General features: G+C 48.2%; 1 protein-coding gene across 2 annotated transcripts; it reads left to right on the top strand.

Moving 5' to 3' along the window:
* The first annotated feature begins 1,268 nt into the window (after nt 1-1,268).
* LOC136776199 (T-box transcription factor TBX20-like) lies at nt 1,269-23,593 on the top strand. Of its 2 annotated transcripts, none has more exons than XM_066731589.1 (6): nt 1,269-2,490; nt 10,076-10,328; nt 12,825-13,098; nt 14,654-14,818; nt 22,075-22,151; nt 22,250-23,593. In XM_066731589.1, exons 1-6 carry the CDS (start codon nt 1,968-1,970, stop codon nt 22,854-22,856), a joined length of 1,899 nt encoding a protein of 632 aa, XP_066587686.1. In that variant the 5' UTR covers nt 1,269-1,967; the 3' UTR covers nt 22,857-23,593. The 2 variants fall into 2 exon arrangements, with proteins under 2 accessions (XP_066587686.1, XP_066587680.1); XM_066731583.1 differs by having other exon boundaries at nt 22,238-23,593.
* Nucleotides 23,594-26,601: the final 3,008 nt, after the last annotated feature.

The following is a 26,601-nucleotide window of genomic DNA, read 5'->3' as shown; positions in this document are numbered from 1 at the left end:
ATATGGCTATTGTCTATAGTTAAATGATTTGATTGGATGCTGTATTAAGTATATACATATATATATGTATAACGTTGGGCCCTACTCATCCTCACCGACGAATCTTTAAATGTTCCTGAAACTTTGCACGAGTTGCTTCGATTCGACGATTTTTCCTAGCGATACTGTCGACGCGAACGCCTCGCTCTCGAAGATTGCGTTTTGGCTATTTAAAAGCTGAGATGTGCTTCGTTCGATGAGTATCGCAGTGGTGTATCGTTACATGGCCATAGTCTGTAGTTAAAAGTTTTGACTGACTGCTGTACTACTTATACACACATATATATATATATATATATAGACGTAACGCGTTTGCAGAGCAGAGGGGTCGCGAGAGAGAAAGAGGGTGAGAGCGAGAACAATAAGAGCGCTGCATAATCGGCCAAGTGTAGCAACTAGCATCCGTGCGGGCTTTTCCGAGCGTGGCATCGAATGGCTCTGAACCCTCCTCTCCCATTTCCACCGCCTCAACCTCCCATCTACCGATCCCGGCCATCCACCCACCCACCACCCACCCGACCAACCAACCAACCAGACAAGCAGCGAGGCAACGGCGCGTTAGCCGCTCGACCGCGTTTCAAGCTCCACCAGTAAAACAATAAATTGCACAGCTCCGAGCCTGGCATGGAGAGGAAAGCGGTCCCTGTCAGCAATTGCTCCCCCCCCCCCCCCTCCCCACCTCCGTACCACCGTCCTAAGAAAAAATGGCAGCTGCCGTAGCTGGATGGCGCGCGTACCGCGTACGAGACCATAATACGCGTACCACCCTACTCGCAAACCAACACCGAGTTCGAACCAAGACACTCACGCTTCTTCTACCTTTGCCTCCCCCCCCCCCCTCTCTCTCTCTCTCTCTCTCTATTACTCTCGTGTCAGCTACTCTCGTTTGCAGCTTGACTAGAGAGGGGTGGAATGGGAGGGGGGAGCGAAGTGAGAGAAAGAGAGACGAGTGGAACGTCCTCGCCTCGATAGACAATCCTGCTTGTTGCACTTTGCTCGAAAGGCGCTGTAGGGGGCGTGGCGTGGCTCTTCGAGTGGGCGGGGCTAGTAGTACCCGAGTGGGCGGCGCTCTAATGTAGAGGGCGGTGCATCTCCGAGGAAAACGGCCTTACCCGCTCCCGATGGACCGTCGTCCGCCACCCGCCGGTGTTTTACTCGTCGGGGAGAGGGAGGGGGGTGGTGTGGGCTCGGAGAACCGAGAAACGGCCGAGCGACGTTGGCGCGGGTCAGTCTGTCGGGCAACCGGTCCCTCTGTCGTTCTTGCCCGCTGCCAGCTTGTTCCATTCACCGATCGTATTATACACGTCGCGATTTTACAAACCCCTTCTCGCTTCTTCTTTCGAGCTGACAGCCACTCTTCTCTATTGTCGCGAGTGCGGATTGTAACATATATTTTTTACACGATATCATAGCTCTCTTACGACTGTTATCAGTGAACGTATATGTATATAAATATGTACAGTATGTATATTGTATGCATATATCAGTGGGATCTTGACTAGTTTGGATCGAGGGATTGGTGGTGATAGGAGAGCTAGAGAAAAGGACACCTGGGACGCGAGTGGCGCCACCGCTGTGTTGGCCCGTCTGTCTTCTCCACGCCATCCGATCCACAATTGCTCGGGGACCAATAGGAACTACGGCGGCGGTGCCTCGTTTCCTCTCAACACACACGCATACATATACACGCAAGCACGCGCACGCTCTCTCTCTCTCTCCGCATGCCCTGATCAGCATTGCCGCAGCAATCCATGCCGGCAAGGTCCGGAAGACCGGCGCGCCGTGCCGGGACCGAGGCGTCCCGAGGATGCTGAGTGGTTCGATTGGCAGCAACGGCAGTCGTTGCTCGGAAATCAAGTGATAAAGCAAGGATTATCATTAATCGGGAGACGGTGTACGCGCGCGCAGGATAAGAGAGTGACGGGGTGATGTTGCTGGAGTCGCGTGGACTTACCGGCAGGAAGAGAAACGGTCTGACACTGACTTCGTTGGGGTCCGGTGGCGGTGCCGGGGCCGGGGGCGGCGGTGGCGGAGGTGGCACCGGTAGCGAGGAGGACGAGGAGGAATCTTCCCGAACGCTGCTGCTCGGCAGGAAGATGCAGGCCGAGGGCACCGCTGTACCTCAGCCTCTGGCCGGATGCACCAGGAACGACGGGGACGAAAGCTCCAGCCCCTCCCCCAACAGCAACAGCAGCAGCCTTCTCAACAATCTCAATAACAATTGCAACTCGAACAGACAATGCGCCACGGACTTTAGCATAGCTGCCATTATGGCCAGGGACTCCCGTCAGCAACAGACGCAATCGCAGCAACAACAGCCGCCACCGCCGCCTCCGCCCTCGCAAACGCAGTCCCAGGTGCCGCCCCCGACACCGCAGCAACATCGACACTCGACGCAGCAACAGCAGCAACAGCAACAAGCCGTCGGCGGTGGAAAATTGCATCAACATGGTAAGTCGACGGAAAACTCGTTGGTTAATATCGTGAGGCTGAAGAGCGATGATGACGGAAGTGCGTAACGCCGAGGAGAGGACCGTGAGGCGTTAATGAGAGAAAGAGGAAAGAGAGGAGTAGGAATCTGTGATGGAGAGCGGAGGAGGTCGCTACACATGTATATATGCTTGTTATCTCGCGAGGATAAATTATTTAAGGCCGGTCAGCCGGTTCGCTCGCTCGTCGACTACCTGCCAGCCTGACACGGCTGAGGTGTCTCGTTGGAATTCTGGAAATGACCGGCTCTGGGGCCAACCAGACATCCGAACGCGACCCGATGGTGTTCGGTTTCATCATTGCGCATCTCGGACGCCCGCGGCGAATAATCGCCCACGAAGATCCCTTGCTCGGTTAAATTTACGGTTGGACACGCTGCAATTCACCCACGGAAAGCCCAATCTCGCCACATTTCCAAATAAAACTTGGCCAAGTGTAAGCGCTACCATATATTTTCCCGCGCGAGTTTCTCGTCTCCTCCGGAGGCTTCCGATGGATGCTCGATTTTCGGACGGTTGACGCGAAGGAATACCGGAGAGAATTGGGGGAGGGGGGGGGGGGAGGGGGAGGATAAAGTCCGTCGGAGCGAATCAAGAAGTCAAGATAGGGTCCGATATACAGAGCGGCTTAATAAATAGGGAGGTGTGAGTAAGGGGGTGGGGTAGGGGGGGGGGGGAGGGCTTTACGCTGCAGATTGGGATGAAACGGTAGCTCGTTTACATCCGTCGTGGAGGGAGAAAAAAAGTCGCGAGAGGCATAGGGTTTCGTCGGGGTGTCAACCGTAATAAATAGCCAATGACTTAGTTAAGCTAGGAGCGGTGCGGCGGCGGACGACCACGTCGGCCAAGCGTGAAGTTACGAGCGACCGGAATCACCGATGGAAGGGGGGTGGGGGGAGGGGGAGGAACCAGTCGAGAGAGGGAGAGAGAGAGAGAGCGAGGTGCCTCGCTTCTTGTCTAGGGAGAACGAGACACTCTTAAAATATTTACTGCCACTACGACCACTAACTTACTCCCAATACATATTCGTGTCTGACCGTGCTGCTGAAGCAGAGACAGTAATAGCCATCCCACAGCCACGTAGAGTCCTCTCTCGAATTGTTACGTTTGTCCAATTAATACCGATGATAATGTTACAGCGCTGCTATATAGTTACTAATCGTTTTATTCCGCGAGCAGTCTCGAGAAAAAAACAAGAGAAATAAATCAAGGAACGAGCTCGCCTATAAGAGGGGGGAGGGGGGGGGGGGTTGTCGAGGAGGAAGACTGTTGATATTTGAACGAAATTGATGTTAGCTCTCGACGCTTCGCTCTCCGCGCAGAGACTCGAATGTTTGGTAAACAAACGGCCAAATAACGGAGGCTGAATGCGAATAGACGAAGATACGGGGGGGGGGGGGGGGGAGAGTAGGTAGTGGGATCGACACCGGGGTAAACGCGTGGCACGCCCGATCGTGCCTGCCCGTGTTTGTTTACCTCTCTTTGTGTGCATTCTCGAGAGGAAAAAACTACTCGGCGGACGGTTTCGGGCGAGCGCGGTTCCGAGATCTGGCCCTGGACTCGCATTTACATCTGGAAATATCCTTAGGTAGAGAAAATTTATGAAGCCTCGCTTCGTGAAAAGATCGCAGCACGAGAGGCTCTCCTAAATGTATAAATAGAGGCTAAATCAGCTTATACCGATCGAGAAATCTCTGATACGTGCTTTAGACTCGGCCGGATATGCAATGGCTGTACTAAATTACAGAGGCGTGTTAGGAGGCGAGTATAGCGGGAATGTGTGAGTGAGTAGGTGTGGATGCGTTAAGCACAGGGAGAGCGTAGTTAGCACCTATCTCCCGGTGCCATATTCCTTTCGTGTCCCACTTACGAGGCTCTTTGGTTCCTCTCACCTGGTCCACCAACCTGCCCCCCTGCACCCCCCCCCCCCCCTACCACTTAAACGATCGTTGACTCCGACCGCCGCTCTCGGCAAGAATAGAACCGATGAAACAATAACGGACCCCCGTTCGTCAATCGATACACTCGTCCTCGAGGACTCCCAGGCCCAGTCTTCGTCCTCCCAACGTCCACGCGCAGTCCTCGTCCTCCTCTCCGGAACCCCCCGCGATAACGCCCACGCCCCCCCCCCCCCTCGAGAAAAGTTATTTTCCAAGTCACGCCGATTTTATACCGATCCGCGAATATCGGCGTAAAGCGGCAAAACGATGTTTGCGGAGGAGGAGGCTGAAGAGCAGATACGAGAAATCTTCGGGGTCCTCGTCACTCGGCTGCTCCTCCCCCCTCCTCCTCGACGAAACGACGCACGGCACTTGAAACACGAGGCGCGAACGACATTTGTTAGCGCCTCGGATGCTGCGCGTTAACGATCACTCGGGGTATCAACTGCGGAGGACCCGGAGACCTTGAGCAATGAAACTCTATTTTCTACAATTTTACGACGTCATTGTTCAAAAATCTATAACGCACTCGCGCGCGATGAGAACGGCGCGTCTCGAGGCTCGTTGAGCAATCTCGGAAATTTACAGCGACGAGCCTAGTGAAATTCCACTGTGCAAAGAGTGAAACGATACGTGTCGTCGCTGGATTAACTGGACGTTTCGCGAGTAAACAAAGTCTTGTTTTTTAATTGCCTGTCGAAAGGCTGATTGATCGATTTGCCACGAATCTCTATATCTCGCGACCCGATAACGTCTTAATTAAAAGATTTTCTATTCTATCTCTCGGTCTCGCCCGAGTGCTTCCGAAATTTCCTGCCGTACGCGAATTATCGAGGGACGAGTACCTATGCGGTCTGTGTACACTAATGGTGCACTCGTGTGTGTGTGTGTGTGTGTGAGGGAGCACAGTGAATCTTGTTGCGAAGAACCGCGCTACCGGGCCAGATGCTCGTCGCTTATCGTGATCATTGAACGTATATTGGGAAGGGGGGGGGGAGTGAAATTGATGAAAAGTGCAAGGCTCGCTTAATAATTATCGCGAGCAGCAGGTTTGAGTTTTAAATCGATTATTGTTATACTCGTATGGGAATGATCGAGGTTGGGGCGTTCAAACTTGCTGTATAAGAGAAATATTGCCTCGAACAAATGTGTGTGTGTGTGTGTGTATGTTAATGCACTTGCCATCCAGAGACCAACGTGTCTTTTGATCTTCCGGATCAACACTGATGCAGTGCAAATTTCGAAGCCTTGGTACCGATCGAATCCTGGCGAATGATCGGAATGATAACAAAGGGTCAAAGTTCATCCCAAAATTTAAATCGAATATTAGAGACAATAGCATTGCAAGTACATGTATTAGTCTTATTTCGATATACTTAATTGTACTGACGAATGATCGAAATAACTGGATGAAGTAAATGACTAAAATCCAACAAATTTTCAGTAGCAAAACTGTGTATCGATTAGGTAAATAAATGTTAGTTTAACAAAGTTGCTATTCTTATACATATAATTATTGTAGGTATTTTTTTAATATTTCTACAAATACAAATAATTTAGCATCGATTCAAGATTTAATATCTGCACTCGCTGATGGTAATTGGATCGAAACGTTGTTACTGGTCAACTCCGACAATTCCTATACATTACGAGGTGCGAGGAACACGTGTCTTTCGATGGTACTTGAAGAACACGCGTAATGATACTATACATATATACCCATTTGCCTGTCCAGGACTAGAGACAACAATTTGAGATCGATAAACGCGCACGGTTCTCCCGTTATAGAATTTTGGGGGGGGGGGGGGGGGGGAGAGAGAAAATCAAAGAAAAGAGAATCTCTTTTTCAGAATGGTAAACGTTAAGTGTCGTTTATAGTTTCTGTGGCAATTATATGCATGTTAAATTCTGTAGGTTGGACGGGTATCACGGGCCGTAATTCACTTTGAGAAAGTAGCGTTTCCGCTCGTAAAATGATCCCGAACCACTGCGAGGACAGTGAGTCGTAATAATTATTCCGATGGCTGTATAGCACACGATACAGGGACTTTTTCGTTATCTCGTATTTATTTGGCTACACGAGACGACTCGTCGATACCGGAATAAGCTTTGGAAACGGTAAATAAATATGTCTTTGAATTTCATATATATATATATATATATATATATTGGAAGGTGCGGATAATCCGAAGGAACTGTCGCGTTGGTGGTACGTACGTAGGCAGCATACAGGTAGGTGGCTATAATCTCTGCAATGTGTACCTGTTGGGAACTCATCTGCTCGCTCGACTGCTAAAGAGAAGCAGCGTTTTACGATCACGGACCGTGTACGTTATAATTTGCAGAGAGATGAATCTACCAAATAATACCTATTGCAATAATTATCGAGCTGCACGCGAATCGCTCGTTATCGCGTTCGCGAAAAATCTGCCATGAAATTGAATTTGCGCAGAGTACGATAAAATCGATGAGGAACGGTGGCTGATGATTATATCCTATGATGTTTGCTCTGCTTAAAATGTCGGACACGTTTCAATCTGTCCGGAGGTATGCTTTGATCCGCGGGCTCCTCGCGCATCCCGAGCCGGTCGTAAAGTGTCAGCTGGAGACGACCAGGACAGACGAGAACTTTGCAGAGATCGTCGGTGGCGGCGGGACAAGAGTCGTCGTTCGTTTCGTCAGTCGTTTAACACAGCCGTTTACCGTGTCGAATAAAAATACACGCTTGGCGAGGACCACACGTGGATGAGACGATTCTTATAGGCTAATTAGTTCGATCTCGTTCCTTATTCCTATGTGATGTAACGAGAGGAAGTTACGCGTGGACAGAGTGCGATACTTTCGGAGCTGTCTTTTTCGAGTGGAGTTTGCAAATTTGCCCATGTACAGAGAGAGAGAGAGAGAGAGAGAGAGAGAGAGAGAGAGAGAGAGCCTATGGTCTATTCGCTATGTGCACACCTACACGTTGGCAGTCAGGTAAGAATGTGTAGCAATATACATAAACAAAAAAAGTCCGGCAAAAATGACAAAATTTACCGACAGTTAGCGCTGATATTATGCATATGCATCACTACACATTCTTACCTGACTACCAATGTGTAGGTGTGCACATAGCGAATATATCCTACACGGGTGCATTGGGGGAGGGAATCGGGGAACAAGATGAATTTTAATCGACGATCATTTAACACAGTCGTTTATCGCTTCGAATAAAAATACACGCTTGGCGAGGACCACACGTGGATGAGACGATTCTTATAGGCTAATTAGTTCGATCTTGTTCCTCATTACCTACGTGATGTAACGGGCGAACGCCACGCGTATGGCCAGAGTACAACACTTTCGGAGCTGTCTTTCTCGAGTGAAATTAGTAAATTTGCCAACATACAGAGAGAGATCCTATGGTCTACTCTACAGGGGTACGCTGGTCAAAGTTATTAGAAATTTAAAGTTGTGAGAGAGGAATGGAGAACAAGATGGATTTTAATCGGAAAACGTTGAACACAGCTGTTTACAGTGTCGAATTAAAATACACGGTTGGCGAGGACCACACGCGTACACGACGATCCTTAAGACCAATTATTTCGATCTCGTTCCTTATTACCGATGTGACGCAACGAGCGAATGCCACGCGTGACTAGAGTACAAAACTCTCGCACATTCCTATTTTGAGTGCCGTTTCTAAAACCTAATGAAATTCGTAAATCAGCCAACATCCCAAAAAGGCCAGCGATTAACCCCACACAGCTACATTCGCACACCAAAATGATTAAAATTCGAACTTGTATGAGAGACACGAAAAAAACTATCTTAATCGAAAATCGGTTAACGCTGGCTCGGTGTAGGTACAGCTTGCGCGTTCATCTCTGGTCGAGGCAGTAGTAGTAGCCCAGGCGGTTTTATACCATGGAGCCGAAACCGTAATAAAGTTGGTAATGGGCAGTTACGAAGTACCGACTTGGTGGCTGTGTCAGGTGCCGGCTATCAATTTGCCACGTTGATGCCTCGCGCGAACAATTAATTTATTGTCCATCTGGCACCGCGCGCTGGAATCCGCTACGTGTCTATACCTGTGTGTGTATAGGTGTTCTCGAAAATCTTGGCCAATTTAAGCAACGTGCTTGTGCCTCTCGCATCCCTCCGCTTCTTCGGCCATGGAAATAAACAGCGCGCGCGCGCAGGGAACTGTAAATAAAGTCTTCCGCCATTTCGCCAGCATCGCGATATAATGACGCTAAACCGTGGCATAAGCTGCACGGTGTAAGTGGATAATTAGCCTTTTTCCACTCGCTGCTATATATATATATGTATACAGGCTGTTATTAGGTCTTTGCCGCTCTTTAGTGGCGGTGGTACCACTGTGCAAGAAGAGGACCCCAGCGTGGTTCTTGGTGCGATAACACGCACACAGGAACCAATCATTCGTTTCGCGTTTAATTAGAGCCACACGGTCGGGCGAGCTTATCATTTTCGACAAAACTCTTAGCACCGTTCGGCGGCGCGAAAATCGATCGATGGTGCGCGTGCATCGAGAATCAATTTCATCACGAAATTGTTTGCGCAAGAAAAAGAATGGTGGATGCACGATAGGTCGGTACTTCGAATTACAGTAATTGTCCGCTGGTGGCATGGTGGTGGTACAGCTGTGGCAGCGACGATTACTGCACACACACACACATACACATGCATACCACACAGCGAGGCTAACCGACACAAGCAGCTGAAAAGTTTTCAATACAAGTTCGCCAAGATACTCGCGAGATTATCCGCACGCAACTCGCCGCTTCCTTCGATATACAACTCTGTGTAATAATTTTGCTTGATTATTATTGAGTCGCTGTTTTCCTCTCCTCCTCGACAATCCGAATCATGACTAAGCGCACTCTTTTCGGACTCGGCGAGGTAGCGGCTCGCGCCGCGCCGCGTCAGCCTCTTATCGCGTATCGTCGATAAACGGAGCTTTATAGCTCGGAGCTCGCTCGCTCGCTCGCGTACAGCGATTATTTTAGATTTACAGCGGCATGATTTAGCGGCCGCATTAGCCTATAACGTCGAATTATTCGTAACGCTTGGCTACCGCTACTGGGTATATCGAGTCATCATCGAGACTCTCATTATGCAAACGGAATGATCGGTCTAGACGTATGTGTGCCGCTGTAAATCTCCAGGGAAAAGCCTCGAGCGTCTAATGACTCTCGTAAATAAAAATGACGGTCGATTATTAATTGTTGCGACAAGTTATTAGCGATAATCTTTTTAGAAATATGTATATGTATATATATATATAGAGAGAGAGAGAAGAGGTTGACATTTGTCAAAACTAGTCGTATTAGACTATAAGCGATTAAGTGTACTATTTCCGTAGTGACTCGTCTCCTCTATATAAGTATAGAAGCAAGTGTCAACGATACGAGGCTGACAAATGCGTCTAGTCTCGAGTTTTAAGCTTTTTTATCCAAACGGAAGAACTCTTTCGCCACTGATCCCTTTAACCTCGTCCCTCTTCTTGAGCCGGTGTACTGAAAAAATCCTTACTATATATATATATATATATATATATCATGTAGAAAGAAAATGCTTAACGTGATAATTTCTGTATTATGACAGAGAGGGAAGCCAGTGGATCCGGGGTGACTCGAGGGCCCCCGTCAGCCCAGGACTCGACGGACCTGGAGGACGAGCCGGAAACGGACGACACCGGAAGTACCAGTGGTAAAGGAGCCTCGCCGACGAATCCTCTGCTTCAGGAGCGGTCCAATTGCGAGGAGTTGTGGAACGTCGTCTGTCATCTGGACACCAAAGAGCTCTGGGACAAATTTAACGAGCTTGGGACGGAGATGATCATTACCAAAACTGGAAGGTGGGGGTTTTGTTGCTTTTAAAACTGCCACTGTATACGCGAATCGATGAGGAGAGCAAGCGTGACTCTTGTATAAAGAGGGGGGAGGGGGGGGGTGATTCCCTCGGGAACTGGATCGATGCGTCTCTCCATGGACTCCTTTTCTCATTACACGGGCAAGCATATCACCCTCGCGCGCGGGTCCTGCAAATTCAATCAGGATCGCTGAGACCCCCTACCCCCTGCAATTTGACTGCTGTACCCTCTTCTCCAGCCTCGAATATTAGCCTCTCTCTGTAGGAAAGCAGGGCACTGCGGGTTAAGTCGCAATGTATAAACAAGTAGGATAGCGCAGTAGGGATTTTATGGGGACGAAGGAAAAAGGGGGTGGGGGTGTCGCTGCTGGGTCGTCGGGGTAATTGGGGTAGGATGAGAGAGCGACGCGGACGACGAGCACCTAATTGCCCGCACCACGACGACGGCCAACAAGACTGAAGCGCCTTATTCGTCGAGGGTTCCAAACTTCCTCCAGCAGGAGAGAGAGAGAGAGAGAGGGAGAGGGCTTACTCGTGCGACAGTAATTAGATCCGCGTCGCGGCGCTGTGGTCTCTTCAACCGTCACCTTACCATCCCCCCCCCCCCCCCCCACCATTCATCCACTCGGCCCTTTAACCCCGTAACAGTCACCCCCACTTGACTCTCAATTTTCTTGCGTTACGCTAAGCTTTTATTAATAAGCTGTACCGATTAGAGCACGGTGAAATTTTCTTCTCGATTTTACTGTAACCTGTAGGCGAGTTTTGTACAAGTGGGAATGGTGCTGTGAGGGGGAAGGGGCGGGGGGGGGGGGGGGTAGAGAAGAGGCTAGGCCAGGATAGGCAGCAACAGCAGCAGCCAACCCTCGATTCATTAAGAGAAGAAGGCTTGATAAATAAAAGCATTACTCAGGACTGGTGGTGCATGGTGGCGCTGGGGCCAACGTGTACCCGAATGAATGCATACCAAGTCGACAAGGACCGACGAGAAGACGAAGATAAGATCGCCGGGTGTCCCCCCGCCCCCCCCCCCTCCTCCACCCTTCTTAACTTCGTTCAGCGGGTTTTAGTGCCCGAGCAGCAGGGGTCCGGTGGTCCCGACACGGTATTAATGTTTGCCCTCCGAGGCAAAACATTCACGCCAGAACCCGCGAGGGATCCTGTTAAGGGCGTGTTCCACGTGTGTCTCCGTCCGATAATATTAATATCTTTTACATAAACATGTATATACATGTATATGTGTACGAGGCGTAGCGTCTCTTACCGGTAGTCCTATACAACGGATGTAACAATTGACACTCGATCCAGTGGAGCAACGAACCAATTCCTTCAGATTTTTCGGTGAATATTATAAGATAGGCGTGTCGTTACAACGAATAATTTTCTTGTGGTTGTGTCGAATAAACGATAGTTCAATGTTCAGGGTGTGTTCACGTACGATAATATTAATATGTTTTGTAAGTACTTCTATATATACGAGGCGTAGCGTCTCTTACTAGTAGTTCTATAAAACTGATGTAGCAATTGACACTTGATTCAGTCATGCAACGAACAAATTCTTTGCGATTTTTCGGTGAATATTATAAGATAGGTGGATCGTTACAAAGAACAATTTTTTTCGAGCTGTGCGGAATAAGCGAAGGTTCGATGTTAACTTGTAGAGAGGCGGAATTTTTCCATTGAATGTTAACAATTTTTTAAGGCAAATTTTATATATATATATGGTACTTGTGACTAATATATACGACAAGTTTGTTACCAACCATATATGTGGCCACACCACCTCTGTAAAGGTTAAGGGCGTGTTCCATGTATGTTCACGTCCAATAATATTAATATCTTTTACATATACATGTATATATACGAGGTGTAGCGTCTCTTACCAGTAGTCCTGTACAACGAATGTAACAATTGACACTCGATCGAGTCAGAGAACGAAGCTACTCCTTGGAATTCTTTAGTGAATATTACGAGATAGGCGTGTCTGATTGTAACTATACATTTATACAGGGCCCATCACTCGAAACGCTGCAAAACCTAGATTGCGGAATTATGCGTATCATCGTAACAATGAAAATATTAAAATTTTGCACAAAGCCTTCTTTCAAGCCCTTTTACCATTTGCATTCAAGAAGAACTTGTTCCAAATTAGGGTTTCTTTTTATAATATTACGGGGAAACACTTCCGTTTCCATTTTCCTTTGAAGCGTTTTAAGAACGAAACTTGTACATTATATATACGAGACGCAGTATCTTTTGCTGGTAGTCCTCAACATCCTACGCAAGATTTAACACTATCGAGTAGTCGAAAAACAAACGAGTTTCCCAAAAATTTTCAAGGAAAACCGTGAGAGTCTTGTCATTACAACCAAAGATTTCTCGTAGCTGCGTTTGGAGACACGCAAGCTGCAAATTGGCAATATACACAGCTATATATAGATAGAGAGACTCTAACGAGGTTTTTTTATCTTTCTTTCTACAGACGGATGTTTCCAACGTGTCGCGTCTCGTTCAACGGAGTGAAGCCGGAGAGTCGATACGCGGTTCTCATGGACATTGTACCAGTGGACAACAAGAGGTACAGGTATGCCTATCACAGGAGTTGCTGGCTGGTAGCTGGAAAAGCTGATCCACCGGCCCCTGCCAGGCTCTACGTCCATCCGGACTCCCCATTTACCGGTGAACAACTGCGAAAGCAGGTCGTCTCCTTCGAGAAAGTCAAGCTTACCAACAATGACATGGATAGGCATGGACACGTAAGTATAGCATATTTAGTTTTTCTTTAACCCAGTAGTAGCGTATACCTACCTCCCATCGAGTGGATCAAACTTGCAACGAAAGCACGTCGTTCTCTTGCATTTTCCATTGGCCAGGGAATGACGAGAGAGAAGGAGCAGCGTGACACGCGAGTATACGCCGATTCACCTCCCCAATTCCTATATCACTTGTCGGATTATCTCCCACAGACTTTGGAACTCTCTTAAAATATTACGTCATTCCAGCAACTAGATTCACTGAATTTCCACAAAATTCATCGTTTCCTTTTTCTACTTTTTATTCATCGAGTTTGCGCTATTGAGAAAATTTCTTGTAGTATATCGCTGGTTAAAATCCAGTAGAGATACTCGGAATATCAACACATTTTTTGGAAATTTTCAGTTTCGAGATTTCTATCTTTCTTTCTTGAAAAATTATCTGTTTTCTTTCTCCTCTTCATTCGTCTTTTTTATGTAATTGTAGGAACATTTCTTGCAGTATGTCGCTTATAAGAATCCAGTAGAGATACTTCTCGTACAACATCAAGTGACTTAAAGACCTATTTTAGTCAATTGGGTGACTAAAAATGTCTATAAGGCAACTTTTAGTCAAGTGTACTGAATGAGACGAAGTATTAACAAGCATTTGGAAATTTTTAGACTCGCGATTTCTCTCCTCGTTTCTTTTAAAAATCTATCACGTTCATTTTTTCCTCTTTATTCATCCATTTTGCGTAATTATAGGAAAATTTCTTACAAAATATAGCTTATTAGAATATAGTAGTGATACTCGGAGTATCAACACGCCTTTCGAAATTTTCAGCCTCGAGATTTCTCTCTTCCCCTCATCTTGAAAACTGTTTTAGCCACGACACTGAATTATACGTCAGATTGCCATAAAATTCAATTTGGTTTATCAATTTGTAGACTCTCACTGGTTCTCCTTCTTTTTCTCTCTTTATCACCTCCCTCGAAACTCTCATTCCGCTTCTCTTCATCTTTTCAAACGTTCTTGTCAGTCAATCTCGGTCCTCTCTCTCTCTCTCTTTCTCTCTGCCCCCATCGAGTCCTTAATTCATCGGATGACTGACGTAAATAGGAACTCCAATCGAGCCGTGCGCTTCTTCACGGTACTCATTTCGTATTCAGGGTGTTACACACTAGCAGACGTGGCAAAGTGATTCTTTTGAACGATACGAGAATTCCTAAGCAAAGTGCTCCTAATTCCTAAGCTTTTTCTCATGGCTAAAATTATAATATTTTTCGGCTCGATTGGTCCACTGATGAAGTAAATAATGACGATCAGAGTCTCGGGAAACGCGGGAAAATTGTCTGAGAAACTCGAAGAAGAGGAGGAGGACGATGGGAGAGTAGATCTCAACGATTGTACAGGGTTTGTCTCGATGAGTCGGTGTGTGTGTGTGTGTGTGTGTGTGGATGCGTGGTCCTGTCAGAGGGCGTTCGTTTATTTTGCGAGTGGCAGGCAGTCAAGCAGTCAGGCAGGCAGTTTCTTAGTGTGTTTCGAATCTCTGACACGAACACGGACGATTTGCAGCTGGTGCTGAACTCGATGCATAAATACCAGCCTCGCATCCACCTGGTGAAGAGACCGGACACGGGCCCCATGAAGCCGATAGTGGACCTGGAGCAGGAACCCCACAAGACCTTCATATTCCCAGAGGCCATATTCACCGCTGTCACCGCCTATCAGAATCAGCTCGTAAGTTTCACTTGGTTTTTGCTACCGTTACTCTTCTCATCCTATCGAAGATCCACTTTGCCTCCCCCCTCCTCCCACACTCGGATCCTGCATCAGCACGACAAACGGACTGGTTCTCCTAAGCTTCGTTTACCGGTTTCCCTCTGGCTGGTTGGCTTCCTCCTTTTTCCCCCACGTGATTCTTTTTTGCTAAGCCGAACGCGCACGAATTTGTCTTCATTAAGTCGAAATCCGGATGAGACGGGGGGCCGGTCAAGAGACGTGGCCAGAGGCACACGGCAAATCGTCGACAAACTCGTTTACAAATGTTCCTTCGTTTTTTCACCGATCCACGCGCGATAACCTCTAATGGAATACCAACAAGTTTATATCCGATAGGAATCAATTTTTCAAAGGCGAAAAAGATACACGGGCATTCCAGAAGCGGCCCGGTGCGTCCCCACGTAAACTTGACCCTTGACCTTTGCATCGAATAGCGAGCAGCAGCATTACGACAGCCGAGTCGTTGTCACCGGGAGACGAGAACAGCTTCAAAGAGTACGGTTGGGTGAGTGGGTGGTCCTGTTGGTGCCTTTTCGTAGCCTCGCGCGCGCGTGCGTCTCTTGTAATTCTTTTGCTTCCGACGGCAACGACGCTGCTGCTACCGCTGATGACGATGATGAGGTGCTAAGAAACGACCTGGCAATTACCTCGACCTCTCTTATCGGTTCCCCGAGCGAGCGTCTTCTCTCTTTTCTTGACACTCTCGTCCTTATAGTCAACTCTCTCTCTCTCTCTCTCTCTCTGTGAAACCCTTCTCTCCCCCTCCCCTTTGCGATTCAATCCGATCCGATCCGAGACCGACTAATGGCTCTTCTTCTCTCCATTTAGCGAAGAACGGCCACACCGTTGGAAACGGAAGAGGCTTTTTTGAGTCTCGACAACGTGCATAGGCTCTCGCGCGCAACTTAAACTTTTCAACGGGTGCGACCGAAAATAGATGAGTGGTGGTGAGGGTGAAAGAGGGGAGGGGGGAGCAAAGAGCGTGCGATCGGTGCTACGACGACTGCGGTGGGCGCAAAAAAACCAGACGAAGAGGAAAAAGGGAAAGGGAGAGAGAAGAGAGAGGAGAGAGAAGACGAAGGGCTCATGAAACATGCTGGAATGCGCATTGACGGTGTTAAAATTCCACAATGTCGGTGGCCTAGCGAGCGAGCGAATGTTACGAATCTTGCCCGGTCGTTTGGATTTACGAGACTGGAACAGTCAGTAGTCGTTCGAGATTCCTCTGTCACTACCGAAATCGCTCTTTTCTAGCTTTGGCAACGACGCGAGTTCGAATCCTCTTGGTAGTTATATATGTATACATATGAATATATATGTAAGTATGTAGGAATTATAGCGATTATCCGGCGTTTTGCGTTTGAAACTCGACGGGGTAGAGAGTCTCGCGCTCTCGCAGTACGAGCCCGGCGCCTTTGCTCTATTCGTCTCTCCCTTCCCCCCCCCCCCCTCTCTCTCTCTCTCTCTCTCTCGCTCGGTTCTCGCCATAATTCATAAGCTAACCGCCCGACGCGTCTTCTCGCGCGCTTCCCCTCATCCATTCTTCCACCGACTCTCCTTATCGCGTCGTATCCTGCGTCGTCGTGTTCGTCCTGGCAATCCATAAACCGGCCACAAAATTCTGCGTCCGATTCTTCACTGTACCCCGTCTCTCTTTCTCTCTCTCTCCCTTTCTCTCTCTGTCTCTTGATCGATTAATGAAGACGTTGCGATTTCTGAAACATTATTGTTCGAGGCTACAACCCTGCTGTGGTTTCGATCGTTGCAGGAAGGCTGGAAGGATGCCAATGCCACGTTGCTGCGAGCGCTTTTCAAAGAATCATAGAGAGTAAGGGAGAGAAAGAGAGAGAGAAAGGGATTCGTAAATTTGTCTCGAAGCGGCGAGACCGGCAGCCGATAAACGTCCAAGGCCCGCCCCTTCTTTCGGCACCACTTCAAAGAGCGCTCGCTTTTATAATAATTCTCCCCTAATTATCAGCACCACGGCGGCAATTTCCAGGAATAATCGGCATACGAGCCGCTCGTAAAGTAACTCTGCCAAGCAACCTTCTTTGCGTCTCGCGCTTCCGTTCAGTCGGAGCGATTTCGACGAGCCGCAACCAGATCACGCGCAGGTTGACGTTGCTCGATTAGTCAATATGCCCTACGTTGCACCTTCGTATATAGTATACAATGTTTAGGGGAAGTCTTAGGCATGTCCGTTGGGCGTGTGAATATTCTCAGAATTTTTTGAGGCTGTCCCGAGGATATTTGTTCTATGGGGTCAGTTAGCTTATTCATTTGTAAGCAAAGTTAAACTCTCTGTGCGGTTTGCACTTCCGTCGGCATTTTTGATTAACTAAAACGAGATTTCGCGCAGGTTGATGTTACTCGATTGCCCAATATGCCATACGCTACACCCTCATAGCATCCTATGTTTAGGGGAAGTCTTTAGCATGTCCATTGGGCGTGTGAATATTCCAAGAACGTTCTGAGAATATCCTGGGGATATATGGATAATATTGGAGCATTTAATCGATCGAACCGTAAGAGAGGATGAACTCTTTTTACGTCTCGCACTTTCATTGGTATTTTTAACGAACTAAAACGAGATTTCCCGGACAGGTTGACGTTTTTCAGTAACCCAATACGCCATAGTTTACACCTTCGTAGTGTATAATGTTCAGAGGAAGTATTCGGCATGTCCACTTGGCGTGTGAATATTCCCAGAACGTTCTAAGGATGTCCTGAGGATATTTGTACTATTTAAGCAATTAATCTATCCGCAAAAGAGAACAAACTCTCTCAGCATATCTCACTTCCCCATTAGCGTTTCCAACGAACCAAATCGAAACTCCGCTCGATTTAACGTTACCCGATTGACCAATGCCAAACGTAATAGATTAAACCGCTCGCAAAGTGAAAGAAACAGCGACTTAATTAACTGAAAGTTTGCAGGAGCGGAGAAAAAGCGAGACGAAAGGCGAAAGGCCTAATTGACAATTACCGAAGAATTCGATATGAAATTAAAAGGGCGAAACGTTGACGAATGGCTGGGGCCTCATTAGCAGCGCGGAGCAAACAATTATGCTCGCTCGTTACGGCGTCCGCGTTAATATCGACGTAAGAACGGCTGCGCAACGTTTAAATTACGCCTTTGGCTCGGCTGCTCGACCAATTAGATGCTCGGACGTGGAGCAGTTCGCTTCGGAGAGCCGATTGGCTCTCTCTCTCTCCCCGTCTGCAGTAGAAACGATCGCTAGATTAGCTCCGGGCGTGGGCGTCTAGATCGAGATCAACCACGGAGAATGAATATCATCCTATCTCTTCCAGCGATCTCGCTGCTGACTAAACGCTGCCACAATTAGTGGCACGCGTCTACGCGCCACGAGATTTACCCACGCACGCCTCTCTTTCTACAGTCTACACGCTTTTTCGAGACTGCAGATTGAATCCGGCAGTAACGCCGTGGCACTCGATAGAGTATCCGAGTAGTCTGCTCCGGAAAGGTCCAGTTACTTCTCGTCAATTTCGTGGCTAATGTCCAATTAGGACTACTAGGTGTTAATTAATAAACGCGAGAAGTTTCTGTATAACGGGAGGAAAGTCTCTCTCGGTTTTAGTGGCTGTTGGATGTCGCGGCACTCGATAGAGCATCCGAGTAATCAGCTGCACAAAAATTCAGTGATTCCTAACCAGTTTCGTGGCTAATGTCCAATTAGGACAACGAGGCGTTAATTAACAAGTGTGAGATGTTTCTATATAAGCGCGAGTAGCTTTTATATAAATACGAAGAAAGAGTCTCTCGGTTTTGATGGCTGCTGGACGTCGCGGCGCTCGATAGAGCATCCGAACAGTTTCCTGTGCAAAAATTCAGCGATTCCTCCTCAATTTGGTGGCTAATATCCAATTAGGACTACGAGACGTTAGTTAACAAGAGAGTGCGAGAAGTTTCTGTATATAAGCACGAGGAAAGAGTCTCGTTTTTAGTGGCTGCCGGGCGTCGCGGCAAGATTCTCTCAAAGAAAACATAAATAAGAGACGGGGGTGGAGAAAAGGGCTTCTTCTTCTTCTCCTCCTCTCTTTGGTCTCGTGGGAGCCACACGGGCGCGAGCCCGCAGTAAACGGTGGCTCGAGAGACGAGCGCCTCTTTGCGATATCGCTACTTCCGCTTGCGCCAGAAGAGAATATCCTGTCGATAAAAGGGCCGGAGAATATATAAGACCAGCGATAGAGAGAGAAAGAGAGAGAGAAAGGGTGATCCAGTTAATAGCGGCGCGGCACTCGCAAGTTGGCGCGACGAGCCTCCCTCTTCAACGAGCGTGTCTCTATTAAATCTATTATTAGGAACTGCCAAGTGCGAAAACATCCCTTTCAATTATCCTACAGCTTCATTTTGCAACCGGAGAGAGGAGAGCGTTTCGAATGGAAGGGGGAGAGACTATACTCTCTCCCTCTCTCTCTCTCTCTCTCTCTCTCTCTCTCTCTCTCTCTCTCTCTCTCTCTCTCTCTCTCTCGCGACGAAGCGAGAATTTTCAAGGACGCGCAGAGCCGATCCATTAAAAGCAAAATCGCGCTTTAACTTTATAATTCACCGTAGCCATAAATTATTGCCAGTCGTTCCCGGATAAACGGGGCATTATCGCGCTAAGTAAGGCGGCGTGCGATATAACGACGGCTTTATTAATTGCCGCGAATTAACCAGAGGTATTCCCGTATTTCCCTCCGCTTTATCGTACGGCTACCTTTTCTTCACACACACACACACATGCACACATATATAGAAATGTACGCAGGTAGTGATTTTTCTCCTGGTCGCTCTTGGAATCGCTCGGTGAATCACGAATAGTCTGTTGCAGTGCGAGGCGAGCAGAGAACGCTTCCTGGTTCGCTAGGTGCACGCGATCTCCTCGCAAACGCACGCACACACACACACATACACACGTATAAATACTCGTACCAGGTCGACGAGTGAAATTACCGCGATGCAACCCCGCCCACCGTGTTCGCAAATTCTCTCTCAATTTTCATCGGCCAGCTGGACGTAATTGGCCGGTCGCCGCCGCTGCGTCTCCTTTTGTCCACGATTGTCTATATTATTATTCTGTGTATATTTATATATATATATAAACACTGTAAAAACGATTTTCGAAAGGACAAAACCGAAGCATTCGTTCCTGGGTCTTTACTCCTCAAGGTCTCACATTTATATATGATTAAGACATTATTCCTCGTTACCTTTTGTACACGATCGTTGATTATATATATATATATATATATATATAAAAACATTTTTCAAAGAAACAAAAATCGAGACGTTTGATCCTCGCGGTGTTTATATTTCAAGGTCCCACGTATATATATGATTAAGACGTTATTCCGCGTCATTACGAGTCTCGTTTCGCATCGATCCAGGTTATAAAATTAGCATTTGTAATTAGCACCTATGTAGAGCGCGCAGACTAGGCATCGGGGGTAAGGGGGAGAGCAGATTAATGCGCTTCTTTTTATCGGCTGAAACGAAGGAGCTCGGCTAAATGCAGGATGAAGGTAGGCAAGGGGTGAGGAAGGGGGGGGGGGGGAGAGGGTCTCTGTCACGAGGTAGTACGCTGCGTAAATCGGTCGGTCCGTTCTGGCCCGGTCTGGGCGGCGGTCCAAGCGTTTCGCCGCAGACGTGTCAGCGAAACCGTATAACTTGCTCGGTGCATAAATTAACGAGAGTCACCGTACTTTCCGAGGATATTTTCCTGTCAAAGAGAGACTCTTGGCTCGGCCACCGAGAAACTGTCGCGCGTGAATCAACTGACCAACGCTCTTGTGTGAAGAAATATATGAGAGTAGAAGAAGAAGAAGAGATTTTCCGAGTTGGTCCCTTTACATACGTGCATACATACATGTATATATATATACACATAGATATAAATAGCTTATTAAATTGTAAGGAAGGAAGGAAGGAAGGAAGAAAGGGCTGTTCTCGAGTTAAAGCACGCTGATATCAAAGGGGATCGTAAACTCGGAGGAGAATCGAGCGAGCTGAAGAAATCTCTGGCGAAATAGAGCAAGAGGGTGCATGGCTGGTGGTGGGCCAGATGTTTGGCTAATGATGTCAGCGGAATCGTAACTAAAACCGAGCAAGCCACTCTCCGACCTCGCCTCGCCTCGGCTCAGCTCAGCTCGGCTTTGAAAGAGTCTTATTACCGGCTGCACACGTGCTCTCTCTTCTATATACCGAACGTTCGAGCTTCCACGGTAATTGGACCACCCACTCGACACGCGTCTTCTTCCTCCCCTCTGTTTTTTCTTACCCTCTCTTACACGTCGACGACAAACCTCTACACCGTCCCGTAATATTGTCGACCACCGAACAATCGACGAGGAAAAAGAGTGCCTTTTGGACAATCCTCGACTACCCCCTACGTGCGCCGTGCAGGTATACACCGAGTCCCGAAGGACTCGGACCTACACCTGTATATACCGCACTTCCGTCGCTACGTGGGTGGGCCTCATGCGTAATGCGAAACACCCAGAGTCTTAGGCTCAATTTCCCTTCGACTCTTCAAGTGGCTCCCATCTACGTGCAAGCTACTTTCGTTGCTTAGAAAAACTCTCGGATTACTTCTTTTCCGTTTGGATCGTGTACAGTTCCTCCCTTCTTCTTCTTCTTCCTCTTCTTCTTCTCGTCCTTACCACCCTCTTCATCGCGCCTCATCATCCTAACATCGTCATCATCGGCCACAAAGGAATTCCTTGTTTTTCATCGTGTCCGAGTCGAGTGGAAAGTTTTAACGAGAAACAGATGCGATGGCACGCTCTTCACTCGCCTTTTGTTTTTTACCACTGCGCGCGCGCAAGTACGGATCAGATTTATGGGAGAGAGGGATCTTGCGAAGACGCGACGGAGAAAAGCTCGGGATCCTTCGCGCGGTGGCCCCGTATGTGTACCGACTAAAACTGCCCCTTCGGGAGATTGGGATTGGGGGGACCAGTGCGCAGCGATTTACCGGCTTTTTCCAATTTTACGAACCGTTGACTTCCGATCGATCGAACGGGGCGAATTTCGAAACAGACGCTCGTTCTCCATCACGCTTCGTTGGCGCTCGGTGACGTAATTTCCTAGCAAAGCCACCGCCGCTGCCACCGAGACGGTAATCGGACGGACGATTGCACCGATCGCCTCCACGATGTTGCTCTTATTTGTGCAAAGTAACAATCTCTCTCTCCATCTAACGTTTCAGATCACTAAGCTAAAGATCGACAGCAATCCGTTCGCCAAGGGCTTCCGGGACTCATCCAGGTTGACGGATTTCGAGAGGTGAGTTACTACTCTGCGAGGAACGTGCGGTGAGGTCGGAGGGCGGAAATTGGCTCGATTGAGAGACAAAGTACACAGTGGAATAGTTTCCCTTTCAGGGAGACCATGGAGTCGATGCTGGTGGAGCAGCAGTCCTTGAGGTTTCCGCATCGATTCTCCTTCGACATGGACCAGCTGCAGGCGAGCGCGGCCACCAATCTCAGCCTCGAAGAGAAAGCCCTGCTGGCCATGCGCTCCCAGATGCTGCTGCGTGCCGCTGTCACACCCTTCGCCCAATTGGTCAATCCGGGCCTGGTTTACCCCGGGGCCCCGACCGCGGCCAGCACCAGCCACCAGCAACATCATCAGCAACAACAGCAGCAGCAGCAACAGCAGCAGCAACAACAACAACAGCAACAACAACAATTGGGCCACTTGTGGTGGGCCTCGTCCATCGGCCCGTCGCTCTTCGCCGCTGCTCATCATCAGCAGCAGCAGCAACTGGCTGCCTCCAGTTCCCAACAAGGTCAAACCGCACCGGCAGCGCCAAGACCGATTTACCCTTCGGCCTTGGCCCTGGCGCATCATCGTTTCTCACCCTACCACAGGACTGCGATTCCGAAATCATCCACCCCACTCGCGGCATCCCTCTCCCCCTCCAGAAGAGCCACCCCGTCTCCCACGGATAGCCTTAGTAGAGAAGCTCAAGACCTTTCACCCACGTAGTAGTCCAGATCCTCTCGGTTCTTTGCTACCGCAATGGATCCTTACCGATGGTCGAGCTAAACTCTGCTTCTCCGAGAATGATCATTCCTCTACGTTATCTCCGCAAATCAAAAGAATTCATCGCGAAATTAGCGTGATTTCTATACATACATACGTTAATCGTATGTATGTATTACTCGAGCGGTAGTTAAGGGAGAAGCTATTATTTTGTCACTCGAACAATCAGACCTTGTAAATAAACGGCGATTCATCTCTGTTGTGCCGCATGTCGACACGTCTATAGTGTATATATGAGTAATCATTTCCAATCGATAGATCGTAATGTCTCCATTTCTGTAATATAAGCTGTATATTTCGTATCGCAAGAATTATTGTTATCGTTATTTATGTTTTGGATTCGTACTTTGCGTGGAAAAAGTGCAAAGTGTACCGCGCGCGGTACTCGCATATTTGCGTGGTTATTGTTCTCAATAAAGGAACGTATGACTAAATAGAGATTAATAGAGTGGGGTAAGGTCGAGTGAATTTTCAGGAAACTGATATTTTAAAGTAATATATCTGTTACGTACGGACGTATACACTTTGTAGATTTTCCACGATTCCGTAAGCGACTTACGCTGCATCGATTAGTATATTTAGCGTAGAACGTTACATTGTTAAATGCTTGTGTTGTGAAAACGCATATCTATTGCTGTGCAAGGCGTTCCCTTGTAAATAAACCCGAATAAACTCTTGTACCAAGCGTCAAGGCGTATCTTCTTCTCTATCACGATTCCTCCTTCTGCTTCTCCTTCCTAACAACGAAATAATAATCAGCGCGATAAACTGATGAAAATTGTAGGTTTTGATTTCCGGTGAAAACGAGACTCTTTCCTCGAGAAAATTAATCCGGTAGAAACGAGTGAAAAAAGCGGCGGTGTGCGGTAGAAAGGTATGCGAGCCGACAGGAAATGACTAGTCATTTGTTACAATGTATAGAATTACGCTTCGGTAATTATCATATCCCATAAATAATGTATAGCCGAGGACAAATATCGGTAGGCGCGCGGATAAACGAATCGCTCCGGGGGATTCTGCATTTTTCCTTCTATCGATTTCCCAAACTTCGTCGTTCGCTTTCTGCGTTCTTGAAGGAACGCGCGATTTTTTTTTCTCTCCGCGCACGCGACAGTCCAACTGTGACTTTTCAGCGCCAGTAACAAACCAGATGTCGACGTTCAACACGCGTGATTTACGAGTAAAGAATCGAGCGGCTGTCCGTAAACTGTTAATGCTGCTACGCGACGACGCAACGTCGAGCCACTCTATAGAAACTCCCGGAGAGAGAAACCTACAGGCTTTTCAAACGCTTTCGTTCAATGGTACCTCGCTAAATTTCGCTCGATCGCTAATTGATGGAGGCGATTAATAAACGCTCCTCCGACAAACTGGTAGCCACGTATCGTTAAATTAGCATCAGCCTGACTGATCCACGCCCATGAACCCACTATCGCGCAAATTGACGCGTCGCGTTCTCCGCGTTCGCACCTACACATACACCGCTGTACGGGAGGCTTCGTCAGCCAATCGATACTCGTCCGACGCCATTTTATCCGTCGGGAGTTTATTTTTCGCACTAACCCAGCGCTCCGAGGTATAAACTCGGCAGAGAGAGGGAGAGATATAGAGGAGCGTCTATAGAACATAGCGTAAGTGGGGTTTCGTGCCGACGAGAAATAAATGGAAATACTGACATTAGGAAATAAACAAACAGGATGAGGCTATCGTTCGGAGATCCGATCCCATTCGATAATCGAGTTGTTGGCACCTGTGGCATTGGCCATATAATTAATACTGCAAGGTGGCGGACGAGGAATTGGTTCACTGCGTAGCAGCAGCAGCCAGAGAGAAGATGAAGAAGAAGACGAAGAGGAAGAAGAAGAGGAAGAGGAGTCGACCACCCCCATCCGAGAGCACACTAATTAACGATTTAGCAGACACGCCGGACAAGAGCAGCGACTCGGTTAACCGGAGCTGTTATTATAAAGCACGTATGCATTTTACGAAAGAAGCGACGCACTTCGAAGCGGTACGGGGCGAAAGAGTAGCCGTTAATGTTTTGTGTATTCAAATAAAGAGCGCCATTCGCACGCGAGCGGGCGAGCGAGTGAAGAATCGAGGCTCGCCTACCGACTAATGGCCTTATAATGCCTTTATTTCGCATTAAAACGCCACTGATCCCTGATCCGAGCACACCGGATGCTCGCTCGCTTCCACCGGGGACCTCCGGCGCGTCCCCTGTACAGTCCCTCCACTTCTCTCACTCGCCCACTCTCTTTCCCTCTACGCGTCTCCTCTCTCGGTGTCGAGAGAGGAAGATATCGTGATCGTTGATTTAGCCATTTAGCCCAGACCGTTGACCTTGAAGAAACGCAGAAATCGAATCCTCCCTGAAACATAAATTACAGTTTAATACCATATTCAGCCAACCGTAACTTCAAAGCTATGCCATCAGCAGGAATCCAGCTCTGATTTCCATGTGTTTGTGTTGTGTGTGTTCTGCCGCCGCATTCTCTCGCTTCCCCGCGACCGAGAAATTGGACTTTATTGGATTTTAACAAACTCGAATTTTTCCTATTGTGCGGTAATACGTACGCACGACTCTTCGGGGAACCTTTGTACTCGCGTCTCGGGAGTGTGAGAGCCCCCGGTGATCGATCAAGCGGGATTGAAAAAACGGGAAATCATCTTACTCCTCTCCATCATGAGCGATGCGACAGGAGGACCATTCGTAGAATCGCAGTGACCAAGAAATTCGTCGTTTCAGCGTAGAGATTGCTGCGATATACGTGTAACTGGGTCAAGAGGACAAACCGGATCCGAGGAGTCTCTGGCAAAATGTCGAAGATGAAGCGGATCAGTGGACAATGGGCTCGTTGTCCAAATATTTGGAATCGGTTTTGGCTGCGGGTGACACCGAGACGAACGCGGCCGTGACGAAACGCTCGACTGCAGGTGGGCCACAGATGCCGGTTGCTGGGGGATTACCGGTGGGTTTATCCCCCAGCGGGATATTGATCCCATTGTGCCTTGCTACGAGTGGAGCCACTATCTCTCTTTCTCCCTCTCTCTCTCCCCTCTCGAGTCCTACAGGATAGGATAGGATAGGATGCGACGGACGGGGCCACGATAGCCATCCAGGATCAGACATGCTTCGGTCCTTACGTGACCGCTCGGTCACCGCAAATTATCTCTCCTCCCCCCCACCCACAGGACAAATCGTGAGAACGAAATCTCCCCTATTGTTGCTCGCGCGGCTCAGCGCAGTGCAGCAAGTGACCGCTTCTTACGAGGTTTTCAACTCTCGTTCGATATAGCGATCACAAGGATGCCCCGGCGCGATCGTTCCTATCCAGTAAAGAGGAACGACTGAGGATCCTCCCCCATGTTGCGCACGTCCGAACTAACGGGGATATCAGTCCCCCCTCCTCCTTCTTTCCGAGCCTCGCTGAGCAGAGCAAACGCGACACGCTCGCCCTCCAGCCTACGATTTTCCTAATAAATATTGTTCGATGCGCTGAGAGGTTAGCAATAATAAATGCGGCGCTCCGCGTGCTCGACAGGGCATAAATAAAATCGGGGATAACGATATTTAGCAGCACGAGTGATGTGCACAGTGGTATATAGAAGCGGGTAGGGGATGATCGAGCCTCTTCTGGGAAATAAGCCGTCAAAATGGAAATGAGAAGGGAATAGGAAATTAGCC

Source organism: Prorops nasuta, unplaced genomic scaffold, assembly GCF_024137725.1.
Source record: "Prorops nasuta isolate Cenicafe-Biocafe unplaced genomic scaffold, Cenicafe_Pnas_1.2 PNAS00002, whole genome shotgun sequence".
NCBI lineage: Eukaryota > Metazoa > Arthropoda > Insecta > Hymenoptera > Bethylidae > Prorops > Prorops nasuta.
The sequence above is the reverse complement of the archived record's forward strand: the minus strand, read 5'-3'. Positions and strand labels throughout refer to the sequence as shown.

Excerpts from the sequence above, each read along its gene's own strand:
- LOC136776199 (XM_066731583.1), top strand. The coding sequence starts at position 1,968 with ATGTTGCTGGAGTCGCGTGGACTTACCGGCAGGAAGAGAAACGGTCTG. Across the intron at positions 14,819-22,074 it reads CCGCCTATCAGAATCAGCTC|ATCACTAAGCTAAAGATCGA; the intron begins GTAAGTTTCACT and ends CTAACGTTTCAG. Across the intron at positions 22,152-22,237 it reads AGGTTGACGGATTTCGAGAG|TTTCCCTTTCAGGGAGACCA; the intron begins GTGAGTTACTAC and ends ACAGTGGAATAG.